The sequence below is a fragment of the Gouania willdenowi genome, chromosome 3, assembly GCF_900634775.1.
Source record: "Gouania willdenowi chromosome 3, fGouWil2.1, whole genome shotgun sequence".
Lineage (NCBI taxonomy): Eukaryota > Metazoa > Chordata > Actinopteri > Blenniiformes > Gobiesocidae > Gouania > Gouania willdenowi.
Window position 1 is genome coordinate 13,240,245 of NC_041046.1, and position 27,073 is coordinate 13,267,317.

General features: G+C 38.2%; 1 protein-coding gene across 2 annotated transcripts in view; it reads left to right on the forward strand.

The window, feature by feature from the left end:
• chst8 (carbohydrate (N-acetylgalactosamine 4-0) sulfotransferase 8) overlaps positions 1-26,706 on the forward strand; it is a 344,887-nt gene extending 318,181 nt beyond the window's left edge. The window contains exons 2-3 of one of the 2 annotated variants that reach the window (XM_028436873.1): positions 15,911-15,948; positions 19,689-26,706. In XM_028436873.1, coding sequence (XP_028292674.1) covers positions 15,913-15,948; positions 19,689-20,828 — 1,176 coding nt within the window. In that variant the 5' untranslated portion in view covers positions 15,911-15,912 and the 3' untranslated portion in view covers positions 20,829-26,706. The remainder of the gene's footprint in view (positions 1-15,910; positions 15,949-19,688) is intronic. The other variant, XM_028436864.1, reaches the window with a different exon arrangement.
• Positions 26,707-27,073: the final 367 nt, after the last annotated feature.

A 27,073-nucleotide genomic window follows, 5' to 3' on the forward strand; every position in this document is an offset into this window, starting at 1 on the left:
TTTTGGCTATTGGATTTTCCATTCTCAAAATTTAAATTTCAATTCTAGGCATTTTTTTCATCATAAGTGCTCTAGTAAAGATGTAACGATTAATCTTAAGGCAGTTAAAAATCGATTCATAGGTATCACGGTTGATATCGATTTTCTGAAAATTCAATCGCAGTACTTTTTTTAAACTTTTTGTCCTTCTCTTGTCCAACTACTCAGGCAGCAGGCGGAATCTGCTACTACTTTCTTTCTGGCCGCCATCTCCTCTTAAATATGTTCATAAATGATTCTTTGCCCCTTTAGCACTAGAAGAATATCTGTAATACTACGTGAATATCTGTGAAAGTTAGCTCTGTCTGCGAGCATAGCATCTCTTCTTCACTGCACAGAATATCTGCATGCCAACCAACCACTGGGTGCCCTCTGCTGATCCAAACAAATATCTGACATAAATACAGGGCAATGACAATTTTTTTTTTTTAAAGTCCAATTGTTAAGGCACAAAATACATTTTCAGTTGCACTTTTAAAAAGAAAAACAACTATTATGCAGTTTTGCATAGTTTACTGTAGAGCCATAATTTAAATTAATAGGCTTATTCTTCATTTGTATTATTCCTTTATTTATTTCATTCAAGACTTATTTTTAGTTAAAGGGGACATATCATGGTTTTAAATCCTTCCTTTTTACATATAAATCATACAGTTGTGGTCTATATAAGGCGGAACTGCAATGCTTGGGTCTGAATTCCTCATTATTATAGCTCCACAGGCCCCTTTTCTACCCCTTTTCTGATGTGCTTCTGACAGCAACTCGTTTTGGTGCGGTCTCTTTAAATGCAAATGAGACACTTCAAACCCCGCCCCCTCACTCGGTTCAACTCCACCCTGCTCGGCCATTTTTGTAGTTTGATAGAAGAGATACGGCTATGTAGCGGCGCATAAACTTTTTATTCAGACGTTATTTACAAAATGTCAACAACAGAAGACTTGTTCATCCAGCCTTACATGTTCGAGCCAGAGTCGGACCCAGCGGAGCGAGATGAAAATGAAGATGATGAACCTGCAGAACCCTAACAAGTGAGCTAACACAAGCACCGAGCTAACGCTAGCGCCAAGCTAACGTCATGAAATGCATTTTAATACAGTCTTTTCGGAGACAAAAACGGCAAAATGAAATGACTAATGAAAACTTTAGACTTTAATTAAATCACGTAGGCCATATCATCAAGGATCTAAAACGAGCACACAGCGCTAACATATGAAGACTGAAGACGGTGCAACTGCTAAGCAACTGCTAATGCTAACAAGACAATGACAGGGACGTCTTATCATCACACTTTTTAGCGTTATTTACAGCTTACCGAAGTTCTCTATTCGTCGTCTCCAAAGATAGAAGGAATTGAACCCTCAATCAGACAAAGTCTTTGGCAAATCCTTCTTTATACTGGCGGAGGTTGATGAAGCAGTCATCCTTGAAGTGTTTCGCGCACACAAAAATGACCTTACCCACAGATGTGGGTACATTTCTGTAAAAAATAAAACTCAACCAGGCACTTTGAAAAGGTTCTGATGCTGGGAGACGGTGTAATGAAGCGTGTGGGTTACTACATCCAACAACCGAACATTTTGATTTCTCCTCTCGTAACTTCGGCATCCTTGAGCTTGGACTACAAAATAAAAGCGAGAAATAAAAATGGCGGATTGCTCGAAGTGTTGGACCTGGAGTCGATGTCCTAATTTGGCAGTTCCGCTGCAAATACTGTGATGTAATAGTTCAAAAAACGTAATAGAGAATAGAAAATTCGAAACAGATTGAAAAATATGACCAAAACAGAATATAAAGATATCTACGGAGCACCTGAAGAGACTAATTTGAACTTTTCTGTACTTCTAAACACTCTTAAGATACAACAAAATGCATTTAAGGGCTAAAAAAGTGGATTTAAATTGCATTGTTTTGAATAGTTTATCAAGGGATTCTTTTGACAATGAAAAATAAAAGGAAAAAAGTTTTTTTTATAGTTTTTTTCCCAAAAAAAAATAAAGGAATTTTTTCAGTCATCATTTGTCTACAGTCCCATTTTGTAATTGTAAGTGAATTGTATCGTGAACCCAGTATCGTGAATCGAATCGTATCGGGAGTTGAGTGAATCGTTACATCCCGATGCTCTGGCTTTGAAAACTGCAAGATTTCATGTTTTTGTTTTGAGAAACAAAAGTTGAAAATCAACCGGTTTTTGAACTTTTATTTATCCACTTAACATCAGAATCCCAATAACCACTGATTTTAATTTTTTTTTATATATATGTCCTTTTTTGAAAAAAAAAATCCAATGAACAAAACATATACTGACTGTCCTTGCCCTGTGGCTGCTATTTTATATGGCTCTCTTCAAATTTGCAAGAAACAACAGGACTGAATGGGTAAAAATGGCTGCAAACTGAGTGCATCGTCTTAATGTGTGTTATCCTTCACTGCTTTTCTGTCAGCTCTTTTTGTGTCAAGTGTAGTGTTTCACGTTGTATTTATTTTTTACTTAATAACAGAAGCTTGGACATGTGAAGCAACTGGTATGAGACAAACAGGGGGAGGGGGCTTTAAAGCACTGATTATTTTGACAGCAAATTTAGAATCACTTTTAGTCGTAGTCTTTTGACTGAAATGCAACTTAGTTTTACTCAAAATCAGGTTATAGTCTGGTTTTAATCAAATAAATGACATTTATTTTTAGTTGACTAAATCGGTTACATACGTATATAGTACACTAAATTATAAAGCATGAGTTTATAAAGTTTTAAAACTTCAATTACCACTTGTGAATCTGACATTGGACGATATTAAAGCTTGTCCCGCCTTCCTTGCAACAAAAGTAGTTTTGATTGGATATCATCCCAAAATAAACTTGATTTTGTCACATTTTTATTAGTTGACAAAAATGTCAATATATTTAGATGAAGTTTCATTCACACATTTTATTTTGTTTAATCAATTAATTTAATTAGCTTTTATCATGAAAAAAATATGTAGTCGCTTTAAAGCAGGAGCAAAGCAAAATAAATATTTTTTTAATCTATTCACAATTAGGCTTTTCTGCAGATTGTGGATCATATTTATCTATTACTTCTGTTATCATGTTAGGCCCCTAGCATGGGGCTAGCACTCAGCAGCATGCGGGCTGCCGTAAAAACAAATAGTGTCTCTTAAATGACAAGCTAAACTCTTGGGACCTCAGGGCTGCAGCCACCTGATGTGTGTATGAGTTATTTCAAGCATAACAGAGTGTCAGTCAACGTGATGGTTCTCTGCAGCCTGCACACACACACACACACACACACACACATGCTATGCTCATTAGCACAGAGCTGTAGGAAATGCTGCCCTGTTCCTATGTTCACACACTTTACTGCCTGTCAGAGCTGAACCACACAAAGCTCTAAAGGCCTCAAAATACATATAAAAAGGAAAACCTGCAGCAGACATAGGTACAAATCTCCTCAGCTTGTAGTTGTGTTTATTGTTTGGGGCTATTTTTGTTGTTTTTGTGATTTTCGTGAACATAGCTGGAGAGCAACTCAACAGGCATCGACCACAGCAAGTGGAAATTATAAAGTGAAGACTGCAGGCAAAAGGTCATGCCGTGGAGTGAAGGAAAAGAGGAGATAAGACCGTGTGAGGTGGAGGGGTTGTGTAAAGGAGAAAAGAACCGGCATCTTGAGGGTCCAAGAATGTTCATGGAATGAATGGAGAGCAAAACAGAAGTAAGGGAAGAAGAAAACAGAAAAATGCTTGAGGCCAACCAGAAGGTGCAGTGGAGGCCTGGAAAGGCTGTATCTGTATGTGGGTGGGTGGCCCACAGGTGGGCTGGCAGGCATTTTAACTAATGCATGGCTTCAAAACCACTGAGAGAGAAATAAGGTTTTCTGCAGCCTTAAACCTATAGGCTGCTTCTCTTATCCTCAACGTGTTGTATGTGTTTGCAGATGACAGCTAATCAATCACTGCTGTTTACGCTTCAGTGCCAAAGAGTCTTAAGCTTGTTTTACAACTACAATTATGCATTTCCTTTGAGAAGTGTAGCAGCTAAAGGCTAAATGTCCCTTTTAATAGATTTTTTGTGGTTCTTCTAACAGACTCTAAACAAGATAAATGAACAAAATGATGGCTGCTTATTTTATTCCCAAAACTACTTGTTGGTTATATTTACAAGGCAGTGGTTTACAGTATTGTTTAGGTTGGCCTGCATAAAAAAGAGGGAACACTTCCATAATTATTTAGTGATGAGATGTGATCTAATCCTGATTACTGTCTTTTTGGCAGCAGGTGTTACCAGAAAGATTTGTCTTTCATCAACCTGCTTGGTTAGGTGCTGTAATAATAGAAAGAGATGAATTGCTGACCATGTTTAGTTTTAAAACCATACAGTTTACGTGATTTATTTATCTAATATCATTATTATTATTTCTATTCATTTACATTTGAATATACTGTATTCCTACACCTCGAGCATAAAGTATTGTTTAAGTGTCTCAACAGAAATTGTTTTTAAATGAAGGTGAAGACATGAGCTCTCATACAGTAATATATAGCAATTTCCAGTGCCATGTTTTTGGTTTCTCAATGGAACTAAGCAGATGACACTTTGTTATTTACGCTTTTTATTTGTTTGTGTGAAATGTCTATGCACTGGAAGTAGACAAGTGTAGTTATTACACGCTTTGGAGTGAGACTGGGTTGGTGATTATCTGTGCCCGTATGTTAACTGCGCCACCAGTGAAATGTATTTTTGCATTTTTATACAAACTAAAATATGTTGAGTGATTTTAATACCTTTTTTCTACAGTTTATACAAACCTTGACCATATAGGACAATAATGTCAAGTTCTGTGTGGCTGTATGGCTACAATGTATGTGTAGCCCTGTCTGTCTCTGCGTGTGTACCGACGTGCGCGTACTTTTTGTGTGTGTGTGTGTGTGTGTGTGTGTGAGTTGTTTCTCCGGAGCTCATGGTTGGAGTTGATGGGCTGCCCAACCGTGCATGCTATTGTGTCTGTAGGGTTATGTGTGCGTGGGGGAGGGCCACATCATGATTGTGTGTGCCTGTGTTTGCTGGGAGCAACTTAGGGTTCAGTGTCTTGCCCAAGGACACTTCGACACATAGTCAGGTACTGGGATCGAACCCCCAACCTCTCGATCAGAAGACGACCCACTACCACCTGAGCCACGGTCGCCCATGTGGTGTGTTATTGTGGTGTGAAAAATAAACACACTAGTCATGCATTGATGCAACATGATGTATTTATCTGGAAAAAAAAATATTTGCATGTTTTTGCTAATTTTGTGGCAGATGTTGGTTTTAGGGACATTTGATCTATCTAAATGTTAATGGGATCTACTGATATAAACTGGACAGATGGTGGGTTCCAATGTGCCAATGCGTCGAGATGGGTCTTAACAATTCATTTAGTATTCAGCCACAGTCCCTGTGCTTTACTCACATGTCTGAACTGATTAGTCCCAGCTGTAATCAGTGGTGCTCTGACAGGAAAACAAGGCGTTTGTAAGAGAACGTGAGGCTAACTGAAATGAGAGGCTTACGTAAACACTGACAGAGCCAATTGTGGCTCCCAATATCACGGCAAATAGAGGTGAACAGGGGAGCGTAGGGGCTTAACAAAGACATAGCAGCTTCTGATTACCACACGGTGTGTAACCAGTGTACCAAAACACTATTGAAAAAAACACTTTAGAGTTCTTAGAAGTATTTTGATGAATACAGAAAAAAAAATGAGTTCCTCATTTGCTGTGTATTTATTTTTGAAATGCAAGAGAAGATAAGAAAGTTTTTGCTGATGCAGGCCCAGCTGAACGTGTTTTTCCTGCATAAGTATGAGAGTGAGGAAGCGGCTGGTGTCCTGAGGTCTATGTCAGAGCAGGTTGTGTTATTCGAACAAAATTGTGAATGAGAAGAGGAGCCTGTCTTGTAGCAATATGTGAAATTGTTGTAATATTTAATTATTTAAATAATTATATAATGTAAAAGTTGGGTTTTCTGGATTTTATTTATACAGATATGTCAAAAGAAGATTGTGACCCTTTTGTGCTTGTTAACAGTGGAGGGAATTAGTTTCCCTGACTGCATGGCACAGAGCCATTATGGTGGTGTCGTCGCACTTCCCCCTCACAGTGAGAAATATCCAGGGACACTGGGTTTGACTCCTGGGGTAGAGACCTGGGATCTTTTTGTGTGGATGTTCCTTGTACATTTTCCCCTCAATTTACAATTATTTCAATATAGATTTTGACATTAAACATTGTGGACTCCATTTACTTCCTAGTTTGTTACCTCCACCAAGCACATAGCGCAGAGCGGAAGGTTATGTTTTACCTTGTGTTTGTCTGTCTGTCTATCTGTTTGTTGGTTTGTTTGTCTGTTTGTTAGCAAGATAACTTGTAAAGTTATTAATGGATTGGGATGAAATTTTCAGGAAATGTTGATAATGGGACGATTGATTACATTTTGGTGATTATCAGTATTACCAAAAATGTGAAAATACCAATATGGGTGGCTGTGTCTGCTCCTATAAGCGTGTTGGCTCATAGTTAATGAGCGATGGCTTATGAGTAATGTAGTAGTGGTAGGGAAGTGAGTGCTGTACTCTTTAAATCACAATACTGTATGGGTGGAGGTCAGCGCCCTCCGAGTGCTCTAGTTTTTTATGGATTCATTCATTCACACATGTGTCCTTACATTCTGGTTTGAACACGTGTTCCCTCCTTCTCAGCATTTTGACTTGAATCACCGGCTCCAACTATTCACCGTATCCCTGGAGACCTTCTCATCGTCATGGTTAAGTATACGTATGTAATGGAAGTGAAAGCAGTTAGTGTGTAGCAAATCAGCTGCATCAGTTTTTCTAAACTCAGTTTGCAGTCATGCTCACTTTTCAAACAAATGTAAGCTATGTGTATTTTTATTTTTTATATTATTTATATTTTTCACAGCAATTAACAAAGGGTACAGAACAGCCCTGTAATGTCACAAATAAAAACCAGAACAACCCGAACAGCTAAATATAATAATTTGACGGTAAATAGGAGTTGCTTGTTATATATATCTGTTATATATATCATATATGGCACTCCTTATCACCTTTTATTTTTCTTTTTAAATGAAGCATTACATATTGTTATATGTAATGACACTTAATGCACCTTTATAAAGATTTGTCCAAAAATGTTCCTTTAGCTGGCTGCATTTTTATCCTAAAAGCCTTGTAAAGAAGTTCACAAAGGAACTGATGTACTGATGCACTGTGTACGCTATAGGTCAAGAGCTCTGCAGGCTTTAAACAAGATATGTCTGATTTAAAGTCTCTTACACCTTGTCTCAGGCTGTGATAATTCACTTAACCCTGAACCCAGAGCTGACAGGTAGTATTTGTTTACACATCCCGCCCTCGTGCAAGCTACCCAACCTCACTATCTACATTACATTTAAACAAGCCGCCTCCCACCACGCCCCCACATGCAGCTCACCGACTTTTTGTTTCCATGGAAATATTCCATGGGAAACATTTCAATCTTCAAACCTTGAAAACACCCAAAGTAGGCTGGACGAAAGAGAGCTACTGTAGACGTAAGCTCTGCAATATACCCTAATCCACTCTCTGGAGCTTCATATGTGTGAGTTAATTATGCTCCCTGCATTCTTAACAAACTCACCAATATGAGGAAAGACCATTCCTATATCCTATCTATAAAATATAGCTGCTTTGATATACAAAGGAACATCTTCAATAGAGTTTAACAATCTCATTGTGGGATTTAAACATGAATAAACACAGTAAATGACTGTATATTTTGACAAAACACGTCAGTGTCCATCAAAGGACAAACATGACTAATATTTTAGCTACTGTATATACATGATGGAGAATGGATAACATGTTGTAGCAGAACAAAAATTGTGCAAAGCCAGCACTGCAGTCTGACGTTATGAAAAGTCTTCCACTGAATGTTGCTCTTGTCTCTGTATGCTCAGCTCGTTCTCCTCTACAGACAATTATGAGCTCAAGCATGTGTTATTTATGGTGTGCAGAAGACACAATGATTTAATACTTCAGGGAGGGAGCTGGATTGGGATGTTCTTTTTTCATAGAGATTTTGACTAATGAGAGAGCACATTCTTCATGATTTACAAGTTCTCTAAACAGTGACCTTGGCCAGGGGTCAGTGGCGGAGGGAAACCTGGAGCGTGGCATTGCAGGTGTGGTGGAATTTATGGATTACACACATTTGTGTGAGCTGTGTCTACTCTGTTCCCTCTGTGAAATGAAAATGTTCTGTTCAGGTTAGACGCATAATAGGGTTTGGGATAGAATATTCAGGAAGCAAAGATTGCTGTTACCAATTGTTCAATCTGGCTCTCAATGCAAAATCAAATTTTCTTTTTTACTGAAGGATAAAAAAAACTGCTCATGTTCACCTGCAGCCATCAGAGACACTACACTACATGTAGTTTGAGGATATTTATATTTAAGATCTCTTTTTGACTAACACTGTAATCTTTCAAAAATCTAAAACTTCAACACAATACTCTGTTAAATTCATTTTACAGATTTTTTTTTTAATCTTTATATTTTCTATATCTACAGTATATATTGTTTTCTTCTGTATATTGTTGTCAGTTAAAAAAGATTCCTGCTGCTGTCGAAAGTTCAGTACCATAACAGTGTCATTTTATAGATTGTAATCTTTTTCTGTTGCGTTTGAAGAATGAACATTTTCAGGGCCTGTGTGATTATTATTTTTCAAAACTCATAAAAATAGCACAACATATGTTCACTTTGAAGTGTATCATCACATGCAGAACCTGCCTTCTGACACATATCGCTCTTGTGATGATAATTTCAACAAATGTTTGTATGCTGTGTGTTTGCTCTTTGGAGAAACTCTTTAATCTCACATCAGTGATTGCTCACCCATCACCTCCTCCGCCGACACCCCCTCCCTGCGGCATCCGTCCTTTCTGCTCGGTCCTTAAGGTATCCACCATCGATTGAAACATTATTCTATTATTCAATCTAACAACTTCAATTATCAAAAAGACAGAGCTTCAATGTGTCTTTCTGATAAACCAAACCTTGCATACCTGCGATGTGGACTCCTAGCAGACGAGGAGTGTTTGTGCAGAGTGCAGGTGTGGGTGGTTGCAGGGATAGAGGGAAGTGCAGCTGCTTGGGGTCACAGTGGCTCAGTGTGCTGAATGACTAATGAAAGTCTTATAGAGGAGCAGCATGACTGCCTCGCCTGAATAGAGGGCCAAAGGAGGACACGCCTTGTCTGGCTTCCAGCATCCTCCTGGAACATTGCTGCTTTAAAACAAGCTTTTAACAACATCTTCCAGAACACAGGGCCACATTCCCTAATTTAACAAGCTCATAATTACTCATTGTTTTTTTGTCATTGCTCCTCCTCATCTGTGGTGACAGAGAATAGATGGACATTTGATGTATGTCTGTTAGAAAGTCATCCAATGGTTAGTGAGAGGGAAGGAGAATCGTGGATATGCAAATGACGTGGTCTTGTGTACAGTATGTGGCTCCTCCCGGTGATGTGGGTACTGTTGTCTGGCTGAATATTCCGTGCCTTTGTCTTAGAGAGAGGGATGTCTGCTCAAGGTTATTACAGAGAAGATGAGGCTTTAAAGCTGCTTCTGCTTTTAATTTAGTCTTCATCCCCAGGAAATTACAGGGGAATACGTGAAAATCAAACCAAAGCTGATTGCCCGTGGGTTCAGTGTGTGGTGGAAGAGCTCACTCATTTTTGGTTAAGAAGATTTGTATTAGTGTTTTACATTTGTGGGTGGCTTTTTTTTACATTACACACACACTCAGTAGACAATCCCACATTGACACATTTCCATTGCTTCCACTTAGTTTTCTCAGTTTTAACTAAAAAATGCAGTCAAAAGTGAAATAGAAGTATTCCAGTTATAAAATGTAACTTAGCATTTCCAAATGTAGGTTTGTAAATAGAAATATCTATATAGTTTTTAATGTTTAGTTTGGCCTCTTGGCAGTGCAGCAATTAGAGCTGTATGTCTGTAAAATATAAGGTTCTGAGTTCAAGTTGTATTCGTGTTCTTTTTGAGTTTGCTTTGATTTTTCTTCTTTTGGTCTTGTGTTGCCATGGAGTTTCTGATTGTTTAATTTTATATACTTTATTGATCTCACAATGGAGAAATTCACTAACTGGGGAACAGTTGGCAGCCCTGTTCGGGAGCTGTTAAGGGACTTGTTCAACATCCCGCAGTGATGGCCCAGGTGAGGCTTGAACCAGGACCCCTCTGATTACAAGGCCACCACTAATGGATCCTTATCCTTATTTCAGTTCCTGTGTGTTCCTACACCTTTTGTCTAGTCGATATGTCTGTGTTGGTTAAAAGATTACCTTATCTCATCCCTGCTGTCTCCACCCACGTGTGCCCATTCTCTTGATTACCTTCCCTGCCCTATTTAAAGGAGTAATTTAGTGATGCATGACATTATCAGCCGATATAGGTCATAAAATTAATATATATGTTTGATGTATCAGCTTCTGTCCTTGACATTATAAACGTAGATGCCTCATCGTCCGTGGAGAGATGTGACGAAGCACAGCCATCTTGTGTGTAGGGAGCAGACTGCAGGAGTGCTTGTAAATCAACAGAATTGTAAATGTAAATGTAAATCAACAATCCCAAAGAAGAATTACTCAGTTAATTAATCGATTTCCAAATTATTCGATTTTTATCCTGATATATAGCTGTGACACAGATGCTTGGATCATGTAAAAATGCCATTTTTAACACTGAAATACTGTTTTAAGTATAGGCTGCAAGTATCTTTATTGTTTGATTTATAATCTATTATTGTTAATAAACATGACGTGTTGTAAATAAAGACGTCCTATGTCTGAATTTGCCAGTGCTTCAGAGTCAGCAAATTAATTATGAATGTTAATTCCACTACACAAACTAAATTATCTCTACATTTAGTTGCAAGGGAAAAAATATTGATATGGACATCGGTTTTTGACCGAATGAGCTGCAAGATGTCAGCATATCGGATATTAATCAAAAAAACAACAACATGACTAGAGATTCCCAAACGGTGTGCTGTGAGGCCAGTCCAGGTGTGCCGTGTGCCATACTGCTCCCAGCGCGGGGTCAAGCATAATGCGGCATCCCAGTTATAAAGGCAGTGTCACACAGCTCCAGGTGGTCACACACAGCTTCTATGCCGTGGTTGAATGGGTGAACAGACTAGTGTTCGTGTTGACGGCCTGACGTTATCGTCAACAAAGACTCTGATTGGCTTTTGTCATGTGAAACAGTCACAGGAGTTCAATATTTTCAACTCTTGTGAATGTGCGGATATGCGTAAAATCAGGAGCGCGCTCGCACGGCCAACGCACTTGACGTGGGATTGAACCGCACTGGAAAGATTTTGCATCTGGGATGCATCTATCCATTGACTATGTATGTAATCTGGACATACTGACATTTTGTGACACCTCTTGTGTGAACTCAGCATGAATCAGGCTTAATGCTGGGTGCATGTGCCGGCATATGCTCATACTGCTCTGTGTGCGTGCTCACTGCTCCGTGTCTCCGCGGTGCACCTCAACAGGTTGAGCGCAATCGCACTGATGAGAAAGTCACCCTATATAAGGCCTTTGGCTGTGCACAATGGAGCTGAGAACACCATACATAAAACCTTGTTTATGTATTTAAATGCTAAAATAATCATATAAAAGTATTTCTGTTGTGAAATTGTTGAATTAAAATTGAAACTGTAATATCCATATTTGATATAAACAAGGAAAATTGTTTCAGGTTATAAAAGAACACCTAGTTTTCTGTTTGATTAATGTCTAATTTTACAGATTACTTACTTGCATTGATTTAATTAAAAAAAAGTTTAAAATTTACTTTTACCAAATTAAATGTACTTACCTGAAATTGTGTGTATTTGTACTTAACTTGCTGATATTGTTCATGATATGATATAACACGTGTTATAAAGGCTATTTTTCACAGTAGGTGTGCCTTCAGATTTTTACTTGTCCTTTGGTGTACCTTGGGCACAAATCGTTTGGGAACCACTGACCTAGACTGATTGCTCGGTCTTTGTCTGTGTGCTGCTTTTTTTTAGTAATAATGCATTAGATTTTTTCATATAGCACAGGGATTTGAACCCCCAAACTTTCAGTTATTGGACTAGCCACTCAACCACTGATCCACAGTCAGTGTAGGAACAGTTTGTTTTTTACATAGCCCTTTTGTTCTTTCAGGATTATGGTATGTACTTTGATTATTATGTTTCATGGACTTAATGTTTGGAACTTTTTTGTTCCAGTCTGCATCCTTTTCATGGCTCCACTCTCTAATTTCTCTCCCTAAACCACACAGCCCTGGGACGGTAATGCTACCACTGTGCTGGCCTTTAAAAACAACTGCTCATATCAATTTGTTTCTAAAATTTTACAATTCGTGACAATCAAACATTTAGAACATCAAAACAAAAAACAATACAACCTAGCATTGTGATTTCCTAAAGTGCCCAAGCACATAACTGTAAAAACAGAAACCAAGCAAGATTGAAATGACAAAATTGTATATTTGTAAGAAAAAATGAATATGTACGGGCTCCTCCATCTCTGGTGGCATTAATGCAAATGTTCGTCAGCTTACAAGAGGAAGACTTGCTCTGTGCTCGTCAATGTTTCAGCGCACAGTGGTGAAAATCAATAGCATGGTTATACTGGGTAGAATTGACTGAGGGTGAAATTGCAATCACACAGCAGCTATTAGTTGCAACTGCAAAGTCAAACAGAGATAAATGATGTTTACAATTTTTTTCTGAAATTCAGTTTAGATTGTTATATTGTTTGTTCCACTTTGCCAGAGTAGTGGAAAATTATTACTTGTCTAAAATATCATTTCGAATTCTGCTTGAGAGACAACTGCATTTTCATTAGAAAGTAGTCAGATCCTTTACTCAGTCATTTATAACATTGACTTAAAGCCGCAGTATGTAGAAAAAAGTGGTTTGGGGTTTTAGTTACTCCTTAACATTGATGCAAGTTGATAAAAACTGTTTTTTCTTTGAACATGTCAGTAGGTAATGTCAGCATAAAGTTATTCTGAAAGTGATTAAATGGAAAAATCTAGGAACTCATTGAACACCTAATTTGGCATATTTGGTCAGTGTTTATGATTGTCTACAAAATGTATTAGTACTATATTACTGTTATTCAATGTGTGGGAAAATGTGAGCTTCGAGCAAAATGGGTTTGCCAAAACCAAAGCTAGCTTGCTAAATCCGACACTTAAGTGAAATTCGCAGAGAAAACACATTTAGTAAATATATGGTGATGAAAATATGGTGTATGAGGCCCTGATCTAAAATAAGTTTGCCATCCCAACTTTAGAAGGCTGCTAGTAATTAGCCCTATCAAACTAAGGGTGTTTTCACACCGCTTTAGTCCCAGAATCGGGCCAAATAGACAGAGAACAGCTGATTTGGCTCGGTTTGTGTTCACAGCGCATTTCCTCTCCAAACAACCTTTGAAACAATTGCATGAGCTAGTTGCCTGGGGGCCCTCATCAATTGGTCAAAGCGAGCACGTAAGAAAATTCTGTTTGTTCTTTTTACAACATTTAACAGTGGAGTAGGAACAAATTGCTGGGTATCCTGCCCACCCACAATGCTGACACTTCCTGATCCAAGCTCAGAGCGTTTGAGTTCACAGCACACATGAAGGGCTCTAGACTTTGATTGGAAGCGCTCCAAGTCCAACCAAAACAATTGCTCTAGAATTTGACTGCCTGGTCCGCTCTAGACTTTGTTTGCATGTTCACATGGACCCAAATAAGGCAGACTGCCCTGTTTGTGAACGCACACTAAAAATGAACAAACAGACACAACTATCCTCCATCTGATAAAGCTGTGCAACAGGCAAAACACCCATGTCAAGGCTCAGAGTTTAGCTAGAGCTCAACTTACCGTATTTCCAAAAGAGAAAGATTGGATGTGGCTCCACATTGAATTATTAAAAATATTTCACCCTGCTCTTTGACATTTGGGATGTTTCATCATATATATTTGGGTATTTGGGTATGAAGTAGTGCTGTTGATTGATCCTAGTCCAACTCTTCACATTTTAGTAAAAGTATTTTAATTTTGGCTCTAAAAAGCTCTTGAAACCCCTGCATCATCACTTTAAATGTTGGCCCCGCCTCTCCTATAAATATGTGTGCGGGGATGGAGGGGAGGGGGCGGTTACTGAAAGTAGCAGGGCGTGTCTTACTGCTACAGCAGTAACGCCCATAATCAAGGTTTTTTTTTTAATTTCCCTCCTCGTGGCAGCTCAGCAGAAGTCAGGGGTGTATTGACCATTTAACTACAATAGTCATCATGAAACTCCTAAGCAGATAATATAATACCAAAATGTAAAATTGGGTTTTGGGATATTTTCTTAAAACAGTGAAAATAATGATCGCTCACATTGAAAGAATGTTCTATCTGAGCTGTCTTACTGGACAAGCAAATAATTTAACTGATGTCTTCACTCTTCCACTGCTGGAGGCTGGAGCTTTAAATGACACTTAGACATTGTACCACTGTGACAAACATGTAACAATGGGTGGACATTATAGTGTGTAGAAGAAACCAATTAAACCTTTGAAGATTTCAATTACCACTCGGATGGGACTTTCAAGATCAATAGCTAAGCAGGTTTCTTGACAGGATGGTCGCGGCTGTGAGGGTTTGAACTGCTTGATCAGTATGAGAGCAGCAGACACAAAAAAGACCACTGGTGTTATGCTTCCCTGGCAGTATAGTTTGTAATTTCTCCAATAAATATTCATGCAACTATAATTGCAATACTACACCAGCTGTCATTTTGGGTTAAGAGATCAAACTACACAACGGCACCAAAACAAATATGAAAAATGTCCCATGCTCCCTCCTTTTTCTTCCCCTTTCATTCAGTATTTTTGCAGTTAGAAACAGACAGCAACAGCAAGCGTTTCAGCAAATACTAATCCAAAACAACGCTGCACTGAAATCACAGCATGTTTTATTCCTCCCTTCACTGAAGCGTGTTTAAGTGCGCGATGAGGCCCTGCACATCTCATCACTTAGGGAAGGTCTTGGCCTGCATCAACAGGCTTTGTAGGTTCCCATCTCTTCCACTGTCCAATTGGAAGTGACAAGCTACTCAGGCAGAGGTGTCTCTGCCCCCCATCAACTGCCACACAGCCCATCTCAGATCTGTCAGTCTGATTATATTTGAAGAGGGGGGCACGAAAAGAAGACGTCCAGCTGGAGACAGACCTCTGAATGGATTGTTTGTCCAGCTGACTTACACCTGCCAATTCACCACCTGTCCTTAAACATGATGCAAATCCAAGCTGCTGTACACCTCCATTACCATCCTGACAGTCTTCAAAGAACAAACTACATCCTTTGTTTGTTTTTCATTTTTTCCTCAATCAGCTAGCTACATGAAAATCTTTGTACGCTTCCTTTGAGGGTTTAACTCCCATGATTTTCTTTTTTTGTTACTTTGCTTTGTTCCTCCTCTGTTTCATTCTCTTAGTTTACTTCTGGGAGGCTACAACTCATTTACCAACTTTTCATGCTTGTGGCAGCTCATTACACAGATACAGATATATGTCCTCCCTCTGCACAATAGCACATTACTGATGGGTTTGCAGAGGATCAAAAAGTAAACGTGCTAACTGATGGGAACTATCAAATTACCTGTACCCCTAAAGGACCATAGGCACCAAGCTGTCTTCTGAAAAGACCAAAAATACATGTTATTAGCTCAAGTGCTTATTTTGCTGTCTCCTTTCTGTCCCCAGGCATGAAGCTTGGAAACTCTCCACGGCAGTCCAGAGAGGTACGTGTTTACTGCTAAAACACACACACACACACACACAGGTTACTCTCACTTGTTATCTGCAACAAAGGGATTGTCAGCCTTGTACCTCTCAGTGTGTCTGATAGCATCTGTGTAAAGAGGCTGGCCTCACGCTGTGCTTTCAGTCCGTAAGCCTGACACTCAATTTAGTAGGTAAACGATTTCAGTTACACTAGTCCAGGTTCAACAGGGGTGTCAGAAAAAGCCTTTTCCCCTCGTTTCTATTATGTTTCTGGATCATTTAGAAAAATGTCTTTCTCTCATCTTTGGGTAAATTTTAAAAATCCATTCCTCCTCTGTTTGTAAATTTCTGAAATTTTTGACTCAATTATGTTGAATTGGTTCCTTAATTACTCCACTGAGTTTCATCTAGATCTGATCCTGATTGCGCATTTCATCATGATTTGTCATTAAAAAAATGGGGGTGCCCATTCATTTGGACCTACTGTATATCGTTATTAATGCAGGTAAAAACTTTGTGCATGCCTTCAAGGTATTAATAATAATGGTACCATGATCAGGATCACTAATCAGGAATAGAGAGAATACGCTTAGTGGAGGTTTGTGCTCTCTGAGTGCTGTTGTTTAAAAATAGTTTGTTTTTTTTTTTTTAAAGAGGTTGTCACTGGTTAAAAAAAGTAATAATAAGTTGCTCTTGTGCAAAGTTTCTTTTATCTTTTTGTATGGGATGTTCTTACTGTCAGGCAAACCATTTAATTTGTTATTACTGTCTTTAAAAAAGAAAAAACCATGTGGTGATAGTAGACACATGTAGTTTGATGTCATCTTAATAAACAAAAGACGATTTTCCTTTGAACAAGGCATCTTATGCATTATCTTTTTATTTTGCTTGAGAAATGGCACATATTTCTTTGCATAGTTAACGTTTCCATTCACCACCGTGCCCACATGCACCTGCTGACCTGTAATAGCTAATAAGTTAACTTCTTCAGCCTTGTGGACATAGCATCAATTATTTCAAATAAAGTGTCCAATTTTAAATCTTTTTCGGCTTCAAACACTTTTAAATGACTGGGGAAACAAGAAAGTGAGGTCAATGTATGTTGCTTTTGATGACTGTCTTGTATCAAAGTGTTTTATAATTGTATTAGACAAATATTATTTGTTTTGTTGCCAACAGACTAAGACAGAAAATATCTTTTTTTTTTTTTTTAAACTGATGTAAATTTTAGTATGATACTTTATTGTTCATCAGATTATGGAGAAATCTTTTACACCTGCTTTACTCCAAACTTTCACACTAAACTCACTTCAAGGTCGTACTGTAGCTGATTTTCTTCGGTGTGCACAAAGGTCATTGTGCCGTTGGCCGACTGTAGCTCTTTTATCCTGCAGGGCACCATAATAAACTTAAGGATTTGTTTTTAGCACCACTGATGGCCAGCTGTCAGGGCCTAGAGGCAGCAAAGCAGCTCCAAATCATGTTCATCACCTTCACAAAATTTCACCTTTGGGATGAAGCTTTCATACTTTCAGACTCTGTGTCTGCCCGTCACTCCTAAACAGTCCCACAGTTGTTTCATCGGTCCAAAAAAACGTTCTAAGCTGGAAGGTGTCAATGGGATTTCAAACACACAATGATGTTTTAGTGAAGAGCATCTTTTTTATATATACTGACTGTGCTTGTTGCACTATATGTTGTGGGCTACATTTTACAAGAATTTTGTTTTTGTATATGCAAACGGTACACTTTCATTGCTTTCTTTCTTTCTTTCTTTCTTTCTTTCTTTCTTTCTTTCTTTAACTTTCAGTAGCTATAATTACACATGCAGTGTCTCTGTGGTTCTGCTGGGGCTTTAAGAGTTCCTGATAACAAGTCATTGTTCCATTTCTTACACTCAATGTTAGAGATGCATATCTACCATTTCAACTATTAGAAATATTTTTTTTTGTTAAGAATACCCAAATGAACCTTTGTAATCCTAGAAGGTAAACACTGAAAAACATTGTATCTTTGGAAAAATCAGTGACCAAGGATTCTCTATCATGGCGCAGTCCAGCTGAACAAGCCACAACACACCACACTCCATAATGGAGTAGAAAAGGGATTTTGCTCTGCAGATAAGAAGGTGTTTTACATTGTAGGCAAGGTCAAGTGCAGATCTCAGACATAATGCTAGTTTTCACCTGCAATAACAGGTTTTTAAACATCACTATTTGTAACAGACAGAGGGCTAGTGGCAGCGCGACCCAGTAATTCATCCCCGTGAGTCAGCGCTGGCGTCAGCCTGCAGTTTCCAAGCTAAGGCTCACCTCTCAGCTGATGTTCACAGATTGAAGATAATATTTCCCGAAATGTTGAGGGTTTAACACATACAGTAATAAAACATACTCTAGTGTTTACATTGATTTTCTTGTATTGTTATCTCACAATCAAAAGCAGACACAATATACTCCTCTCTGTACTCAGAGTATTCTAGGTGCTATCTTACTACCAGTAATACCCAGACTAAGACCAAAAAATAACTATTAATTATATCTCGTTAAAAATGTGTCTTTTTATTTTTCACTGTTCACAACTAAAAATGCCTTTTCCTAAAATGTTGGCTTTTCCTGTTTGTCTCTTTGTCTTACATTCAAGAGTTTCTGCTGTTTTCTGCACCCATTTTTCAAGTCACAAAACAACACTATTTATCATCTGATATTATCCTAATCATCCACATTTAGACATCATTGTAGGTTTAGCGCACACCTCTTAAAAAATTCTTAAACTCAGCAAGCAAACATGCATCAAAGCAAATGTCTGAATAAACTAATGAAGACGTGAAATGTTTGTGAGTTTTATGAGAATCATTAGGATTCTAAGGATGTATTCATACTTTAACTGCTACAGGGCTAATGTAGCTGAAGGGAGAGCTGCAGTCTGTTTGACTGAAGAACTACCCATGAGTGGGATTTTTATGTCCGACGTGCTCGCACTGCTGTATGCTCTCACACTGACCCCTGCGTACTCTCTCCTCTGCTGTGATCGTCAGCACCACTAAGATACTTACATCTGAAGTTCTGAACATGATGTCTGGCATATATGCTTCTGTCTAATAGTGCACATTAAACAGACGAGGAGAAATTTCTTCTTTTTTTATTTTTAAACTGCCTTATTTGTCACTTACCATGCAGATGTTTCTCCTGCAAATTTAAGAAAGTACAAATCATAAGGGAGGTATACCAAGATTCATGAGGATCACCTCATCTTGTCTGTTGTAAAAATTAAAATATTACATTCAGCCCATTAGCCTTATGATGCCATTACAACATTTGATTGAAATAAAATGTCAGAATGCATGATGGCCCTAGGCATCAAGTGATGGTAATTAGAGTGTGGATGGTTCCGATTTAGATTCCACATTAAGTGTTTATCAGACATTTATATGGTGTTACAGCTACGTTTATTGATAGGTCATAGATGGTGTTAGGACTTGCATGACATTAGCATGAAACAAAGTCAGATATGATCAAGATGTAGTGAAACAGCACCTTCAAGTGGTTAAAAATGACAAAATAAACTGTGGTAGAAATATGGCCATTGCTGTAAAATATAGCCCACATAAATAGAGCATATACCCTTGATTGTTTTCTTGTGTTTGAACATTTTTAATTTTACAAATATCTGCAGTACATCATTAAACGTGTCAAGAAGTCATGTTGGTGCAAATTTTGTTTTTTTTAACTAATTCAATTCTTGCTTTTATTTTTTACAGACTCTATCCACTCAGGACCATGACAGAGGGAAATCTGACAAATACCTGGGCATCAGAACCACAGAAGGCATCCTCTCTGGTCAGATCCCTCCAATGCAGCTCCCACACTTTGAGATGAGAGGACAGAATGCCACACCTGGCTCTCGAGAGCAGGACATCGGCACTCTGCCTGTTTCCAAAAAACACCGCAAACTGCTGAAAACATGTCCACCGAATGATCACTCTAAAAATAACTCAACCTCGGTTTCCTCCTCCTCTCCCATTTCTGTATCCTCTTCTTCCAGCTCCGTTGACCCCAGCAGCTGTGAGAAACTCTTTAATACCTTAGAGGCACGCAAGCAACTCATGAAAGAGATCTGTTCAAAGTATAAAAGCAATATCCCAAAGACTATAACACATCATCATGTAAAACACCTCTTTGTGGAGGACAAGTACAAGCTGTTGTACTGCCAGGTGCCCAAAGCAGGCTGCACCAACTGGAAGAGGACCCTAATGGTCCTGGCAGGCCAGGCCTCCAACGCTCAGAACATTAAACATGATATAGTCCACTCTGGTAAACATCTGAAGAAGCTAGACAGCTTTAAACGACAAGAAATCATGCATCGACTGGCAACCTACACCAAAGTCATGTTTGTGCGTGAGCCTTTGGAGAGAATGGTGTCAGCTTACAGGGACAAGTTTGAGAATCCTAACAAGTATTATCATTCTCTGTTTGGAAAAAAAATTATCTCCAAATACAGAGCAAAACCTTCAAAGGCAGCTTTGAAAACAGGCAGTGGCGTCATGTTTAAAGAATTTGTTCAGTATCTACTGGATGTTCACCGTCCTGTTGGCATGGACGTCCACTGGGAGCAGGCCAACCAGCTCTGCAACCCGTGTCTCATAAACTATGACTTCATTGGAAAGTTTGAGAACATGGAGGAGGAGTCTAATTTTCTCCTTCGACTGGTTGGGGCTCCACCCAACCTCATGGTACCCAGTTTTAAAGATAGAAACCCAAAAGACGAGAAGACCTCAATGCAGATCACAGAAAGTTACTTTTCACAGGTCAGTACACTGGCGAGACAGCGAATCTATGACTTCTACTACATGGACTATCTGATGTTTAATTACTCCAAGCCTTTCAATGATTTATATTGATTGGTTTCAATGGCAAATTCTAAATCACAGACACATTCCACTGCATTCTCATCTCCAATTCAGCAGTTCTAACTCGCTCAGGGCAGTTCCTCTGGATTTCCCAGAAGCTGCTTTTATTTCATTGTTGGAAAACACATTTAATAAGCCGTTGAATTGCATACACTAAACATTACCAGCCAATAGTGAAGTCAAACTTTAGAACAATAGAGCTTATGTCAATGTGAAAAGTGAGTTTAACACAAGCTTTAAAATTTGCCTTCCTGTAAGTCAAGTAGCATTTGGAAATGTCTGTTTTCTTTTTTATGTTGCTTTGGTCGTGGAGCTCCTACAGCCTGTCACTTTTTGTACTTTTGATGCTTGGGTTCAGGACCATGCAGAGACCCTTGGGGGCAGCTGTTCAAAGATAAAAAGGTCTATGAAACTGAGAAATTCACTTCATCACCATTATTCCTGGAGATACTAGTGTAGATAATACGTTTATGGGCACAGCTTCCTGTGGGTTAGAAGTGGTAGCAATTAGCGTAGTTATCATTTACAGTCTTAACTAATACATTTTCACAAATAAGGGATACTTCATGTTATCAAAGTAAACAGGGGATATAAAGTTACCTAGGGCCTCATGTATAAAATGTATGTACGTCCAAAAATGTCCGAACGTCAAAATCCACAGCAAAATCCTGATGTTCAGAAACTGGAGTGAGTGTGGAAATGTGCAGTCTTTCATGTCAAGTCATGAGGTGCCGTACGTACGTTTCTACATAGTGGATGTTTTAAATTCAAAGGATTTATTAGGCACACTACCAAAATAATACAATATATTCACACAACCTCTGAGCTGCTGTTGACCTGTATTATTGAATCATTTGTTTTAAGTTAAAGTTTAAAAAAAAAAAAATGTATCTGTCTAATCCAAGTCAGCCACATGTTGTTCACTACCTGTAAGAGCTCTGTGCGCTGGTATTTCCATGCAGGTGGTCAGCTGCCTCTGAGTAACAGACATGTTTACGTCTGAACACTTGAGGGGGCGGAGTTGGCGATTGACAAATTGGGGAAACCACTTCACCCATAAAGCGCTTTAGTATCATCACATTTACCTGTTAGTCATTCACAGCCTGCTTGATAATCAAATGGAGACAGAGACAAACATTCAGCCTATTGTGCGTGATCAGAACGTTATATTTTGCGATTATTATTATTAGTAGTAGTAGTAATAGTAATAGTAGTAGTAGTAGTATAGCATTTTCCGTCTCTTCCTTAATCCGCTTCCCACTTCTTAACACACTCACAGTCAAGCATTCAGCAAACTATGTGTGTTTTTATTAATTCCAAGTATCTTCACTGGTGAATCATCTCCGTCATACATGTTTTTGTCGGTATAAAAATGTTAAAAATCTTTTCTTTTCTGTGTTACTGGTGGTAAGAGCAGAGCTTTTTCTGATCACGCTAAGGGGATTGCTGATGCTGATCTCATTTCAATATGATTTACATCTTTAAATGAGGCGTGGACAGGAAGGGGGACAGAATATGTGCTCTCACATCCACGCGGATTCTGATTTTCAAAAGATTGATGCGTGGATCCAGTCCCACGCACAGATTCCGACATCTTAATTTTTACGAGCATACGCCTGTCTTTGGATTGAGACGTACACTTATTTCACACCATTATTCACGTAAGTCTTTGTACAGTACATGAGGCCCCTAGTTTAAACTGCTATTATTCTTTCTTTGCTTATATATTATTGACTTACACACACAAAAAGTGGCATCCATACCCACGACGCAGGGGCTCCAGGAATAAGATGGACTGTTGCATTAATGTTGCTAGAAAAAAAGCAACTTAATTTCCTCTTTAGACTTGAATGCATTTGAATTTTTTATGGTGGCAATTGAAAGTAAAAATCCTTGTCTTTAGAACATCCTGTTGATGGTAACCGCAAGGCTTTAATGTCTAGCATTCATCTGCTGTAACACCCAAATCTTGCTTGTAGCACTAAGGACCTATATCCAAAATACTATTCAATTTTATGAAGCAAATCCTTCATTAAAGGCCACGGGGAGGCCTTCACACCCACGCATTAACTATTTGTTTAAAAACAATTTGCCTTAAAAGTGGCAGGAGTTGGAGCTTCGATATGCTCTGCATGGGCCTGTCTGAGGCATCTCAGTCTTTCAAATGAACTCCTTTTTTTATGTGGAAGGTTGGCTTTTTTTTTTCTTTGACTTCCTGTTGGTGAGGCGTGGGTATACCTCTTTGTATCAGTGCAGACTCATCTTTTTGTTCCAATGGCTTTACTAAAATATAACCCATAAGCTAATAAAACACACTATGTATAAATCTTTATTCTGTGTCAAGTGCTGCCCACTCAGAACTTATTGTAGCATTTTTATACTGCTCACTTTGTTGGTTGGGGTTGTGCTTTCCTTTATCACAATAGCTTTTGACTCCTCTGTGTCAAACGTGTGCTTGCAGGGAGCTGGAGATGTCGCTATGCTGTTAGTGATATCACTATGCTATTACATCATTAGATACCAAAACAGAAAAGAAGTGATGGAAGTAAGGAGATTTCTCGACAAACTAAATGGGGGGATTTGATTTAATCTCAGAAATGCTTTGGGAACATAAGGCCAGACGTCTCCCCGCACCATGTTGAACACCTCCTGAGCAGCTCTCATTTCACATCTCACACCGTCAGCAACTTTGTCCCCACTGTATCACATCTATTCTTGCACCACCTTATAGGCTTTTTTCTCCTCTGTGTAAAATTGTATAATGGGCATTCAGATGACTATATATTTTTCTATGTATTTCTAAACTATATATTCTGTGATTCTTGGTGAAAAGGTGAAACTTCCTTTTTTGATGTCATTTAGTGTTTTTCCAATAATAACAGTGAAGAGTTTATTGAAGAGTTTCTTTCCAAAACAGACTATCCGCCAGTTAAAACTATAAATCAAACTCTTAACAGACAAAAAGGCACAAATTTACTTTTACATGTGCAAGTCAGTGTTTAACTGACATATTACAATCAACACATAGTGCTTAAAAGGACCAATCAATCAATGGAAAATGGCAAAAATGGATATTAAAAGTTTGGAAACTAACTCCTTTTTGTATACTCGATATCAGTATATATCTGATATTGGACGCTTTGTACCTGAGCTGCATTCCACCTTCTTACTCACGCTTTTCTCATAGCGACTTTTATATGCTTGTGTGTGAATGTGTGTATGTGTGCGTGATACTAAGCAAACTCTTCTTCTCATCATTTTTACAAAATGTATACAAACTGATAAAATACAAACAGCATCAAAGGTAAGATGGGCACAACTTTCACCGTGATTCATCAACTACACCACGACTTGCTGTCAATTAAAACTTCATGATCTGCTTGGGTCAAAACATTTAGATTAAGACACTTTTTGTGTTATTCCTCTCAAATCCCTGACCCTGTAATTCCCCCCCCCCCCCTTTTTTTTGTATATTGTAATAATGTTAGCTTATCTCTGGTACACCTAACACTGCTAAACTTTTGTTAAAACTCAGTGTTGCTTTGTTTTTAACTATTATTTCCAACCTGGTGAAAAGAGGTAAGGGTAATAAGTTGTGGAGGGTTACTAACGTGTCCTAGTTAATTGCTGAACTCACTGGTAACTGAAATATTGTTCAATGTTTCCAAGGCTGCATTCACATTAGTGTGAGACGCCTTATTGTTTAAACTTACCCCATGCAGATGCAGAATAAATGGGATTCAATAGAAGAGAGTGTGTCACCAAAATACAGCAAAGGTTGTTATTTAAGACGGGATGTTTCGGTAGAAGTTCAATCTTAAATTTCTTGATTGTTTTGTGTAGCTAGGAGCAAGCAATCCATTTATAGTAGCAGTCACTAGCTTTACGCTTTGCAGCTCAATGGAATCGTGTAGAACTAAATGATTCATTATTACATGTATAGTCGTTGCCTCTAGCAAAGGAAAATTTATTATATACACTCTATAATCCATTCTCAAAGACCTTTACCTGCCTTGGTGGTCTAATTCTTTCTTGGTGGTGGTAACTGTGTAGATTGTTGTCAGTATAGTGTCTGCTTTTGCAATCCGAAAATCTAACCTACGATAAGGTTTTGGTCAGACTGCTAGCAGTTGTAGCTAATCTCTGGCCTAATAGCTCTCGCATTATATTCAATATTAAACACTATCAGCCGCTGCACCCCCCCACCTGCAGTCCTTCACCCCTCCAGCTAATAAAGTCTCCTTAATTTGTGGGTGTGTGGACAGATTAATGAAATCATAATTACAGTAACAAGTGAATGTATAACAGTTTATTGTTGGTGCAAACGTGTATGAAATATGATCTAAAGCCCTTTGCCTTATGTTACACTGCCAATCAAAAAGGTGTATTTCAGGAAGACATTTTTCAGGAGGTTCTTTCTGCTGTCCAGTGTCTACTAATAAACTGTCTTTTAGCATTTTCAGCTCGTCGTGTCTCTCTCCTTCTTTATTGCCTTTGTGCATGTGCATTGTTTAGGTGTGAAATGTTTGTTTACAATATGAAAACACTAATGATTGTAAAAAAAAAAAACAAATATGGGGAAAATAATCAATTTTATGGGTGGAGGTAAGCAAGATCTGTAGTAGCTCTAGCTGCATCATGGTGTAGTAAACAGGTGTCAAACTCATTTTTGTTCAGGGGTCAAATATGGACCGTTTGATCTCAAATTGGCCGCAGATTATGTGCAGTAAAATGTTTAATTTTAACATTGTAGTGTCATAGTTTGTATTTTCACATATAAATAATACTTTATAGTATGACAATATCCAAGCAATAAGTGACAGTCCTTAAAGGATTTTCAGTTAAATTTCCTTGTGACCAATTTTATTTAATTTGGGGAAATTTAGTGGAATTACTTGAGGATCGAGCCGGATTTTGGAAAAATTGAGAGTTATTTCAACATTTATATTAAAAAAAGTCTGCCATTGTGTGATATAAGCAGGGGAAAACATGTGAGCCCTGGCAAATATTGTGGAGTTTCTTTAAATGTAAGCATGTGGAGATGCTTAGTGGTTGTGGGTGAGTTGAAACAATGAGTGTGTCCCTGTTTACAATCCCAACAGTTGGTGATGCACCGTCAAAACAGATGTCAAATGACTACAGAAGAAGAAAGGAGTTTAACACCTCGGTGACTTTCATTCTCAGACAGTTTTGCTGTTAAAAACTCCTTGTGGGTATTTCAGAAAGGAGGTTCAACAAACTCTGAGTCTATCCATAAACTCTGTGTTAACATACCCCGCAATGAGAAAATCCTACTTCAGCTGATATGAAGTGGGTCAATCAACTATGAGTATGTAAACCTTGAGTTACTCACATGCACAAGCATGATAAAAAGCCATCATCAATGGAGCAAAGATACCATGAGCTACCATGGCAACGAGCCAGAAGAGAGCAACTTATTTCACCCTGATGGAGCTAGAAGTTCTCCAGCAGGTGTGGGGAATATGTTCTTATTCTAAGAGGAAAAGGTAACACCATCGCAGCTGCCAATGAGAGAATACGGGCTTGAAAGGACATTGCGGCTCGAGTGAATGCGTAAATTAGAATGCAGTAACTCAAACACTCAACAGGTAACCATACTTAAGATCCTTTCAAACATGTATAAATAATTGGTTAAAATGGTATGTTCAGGGTCAATCTGACAGGAGAAAAGTGCACTTAGCAGCAGCTAAAAGTTAAATATATGTCAGGGCTCGAGACTGCAACCAAAATGGTCACATATACGAGTATTTTTTCAGTGTGTGTAAGTGAAAATTTTATCTGGTCAACTGAGATGCATAAGAATTTGAAGATGCAAGATACTGTTTAATTTCTTGATGTTATTATATTTAATAACATTACACCAGCTTGAATTTTAAAATGTTGTAATATTTGATAGCTATGTTTTTATTTATTATCATGTATTCTTATTGTTATTGTTTATTTTGAAATTTTAAAACAAACTGCTCATGTTATTGTACAATGTGAATGTGGTCCTTGTGGAAATATATCCTCTCATCACACAAATCTGATAATAATTGTCCATACATTGTCATGTCTTGAAGAATATTTTTTGGTTTCTAGATCTGAGTGCATTCTGACTGACATCTTTATTTCTTCTATCTCACTACTGCTGACTGTTTAAAGATATCATTCTGTTCTATAATTAGATCAAAGAGGATCCTTATGTTACCTGAACGAACAGCAATACGTTTGAT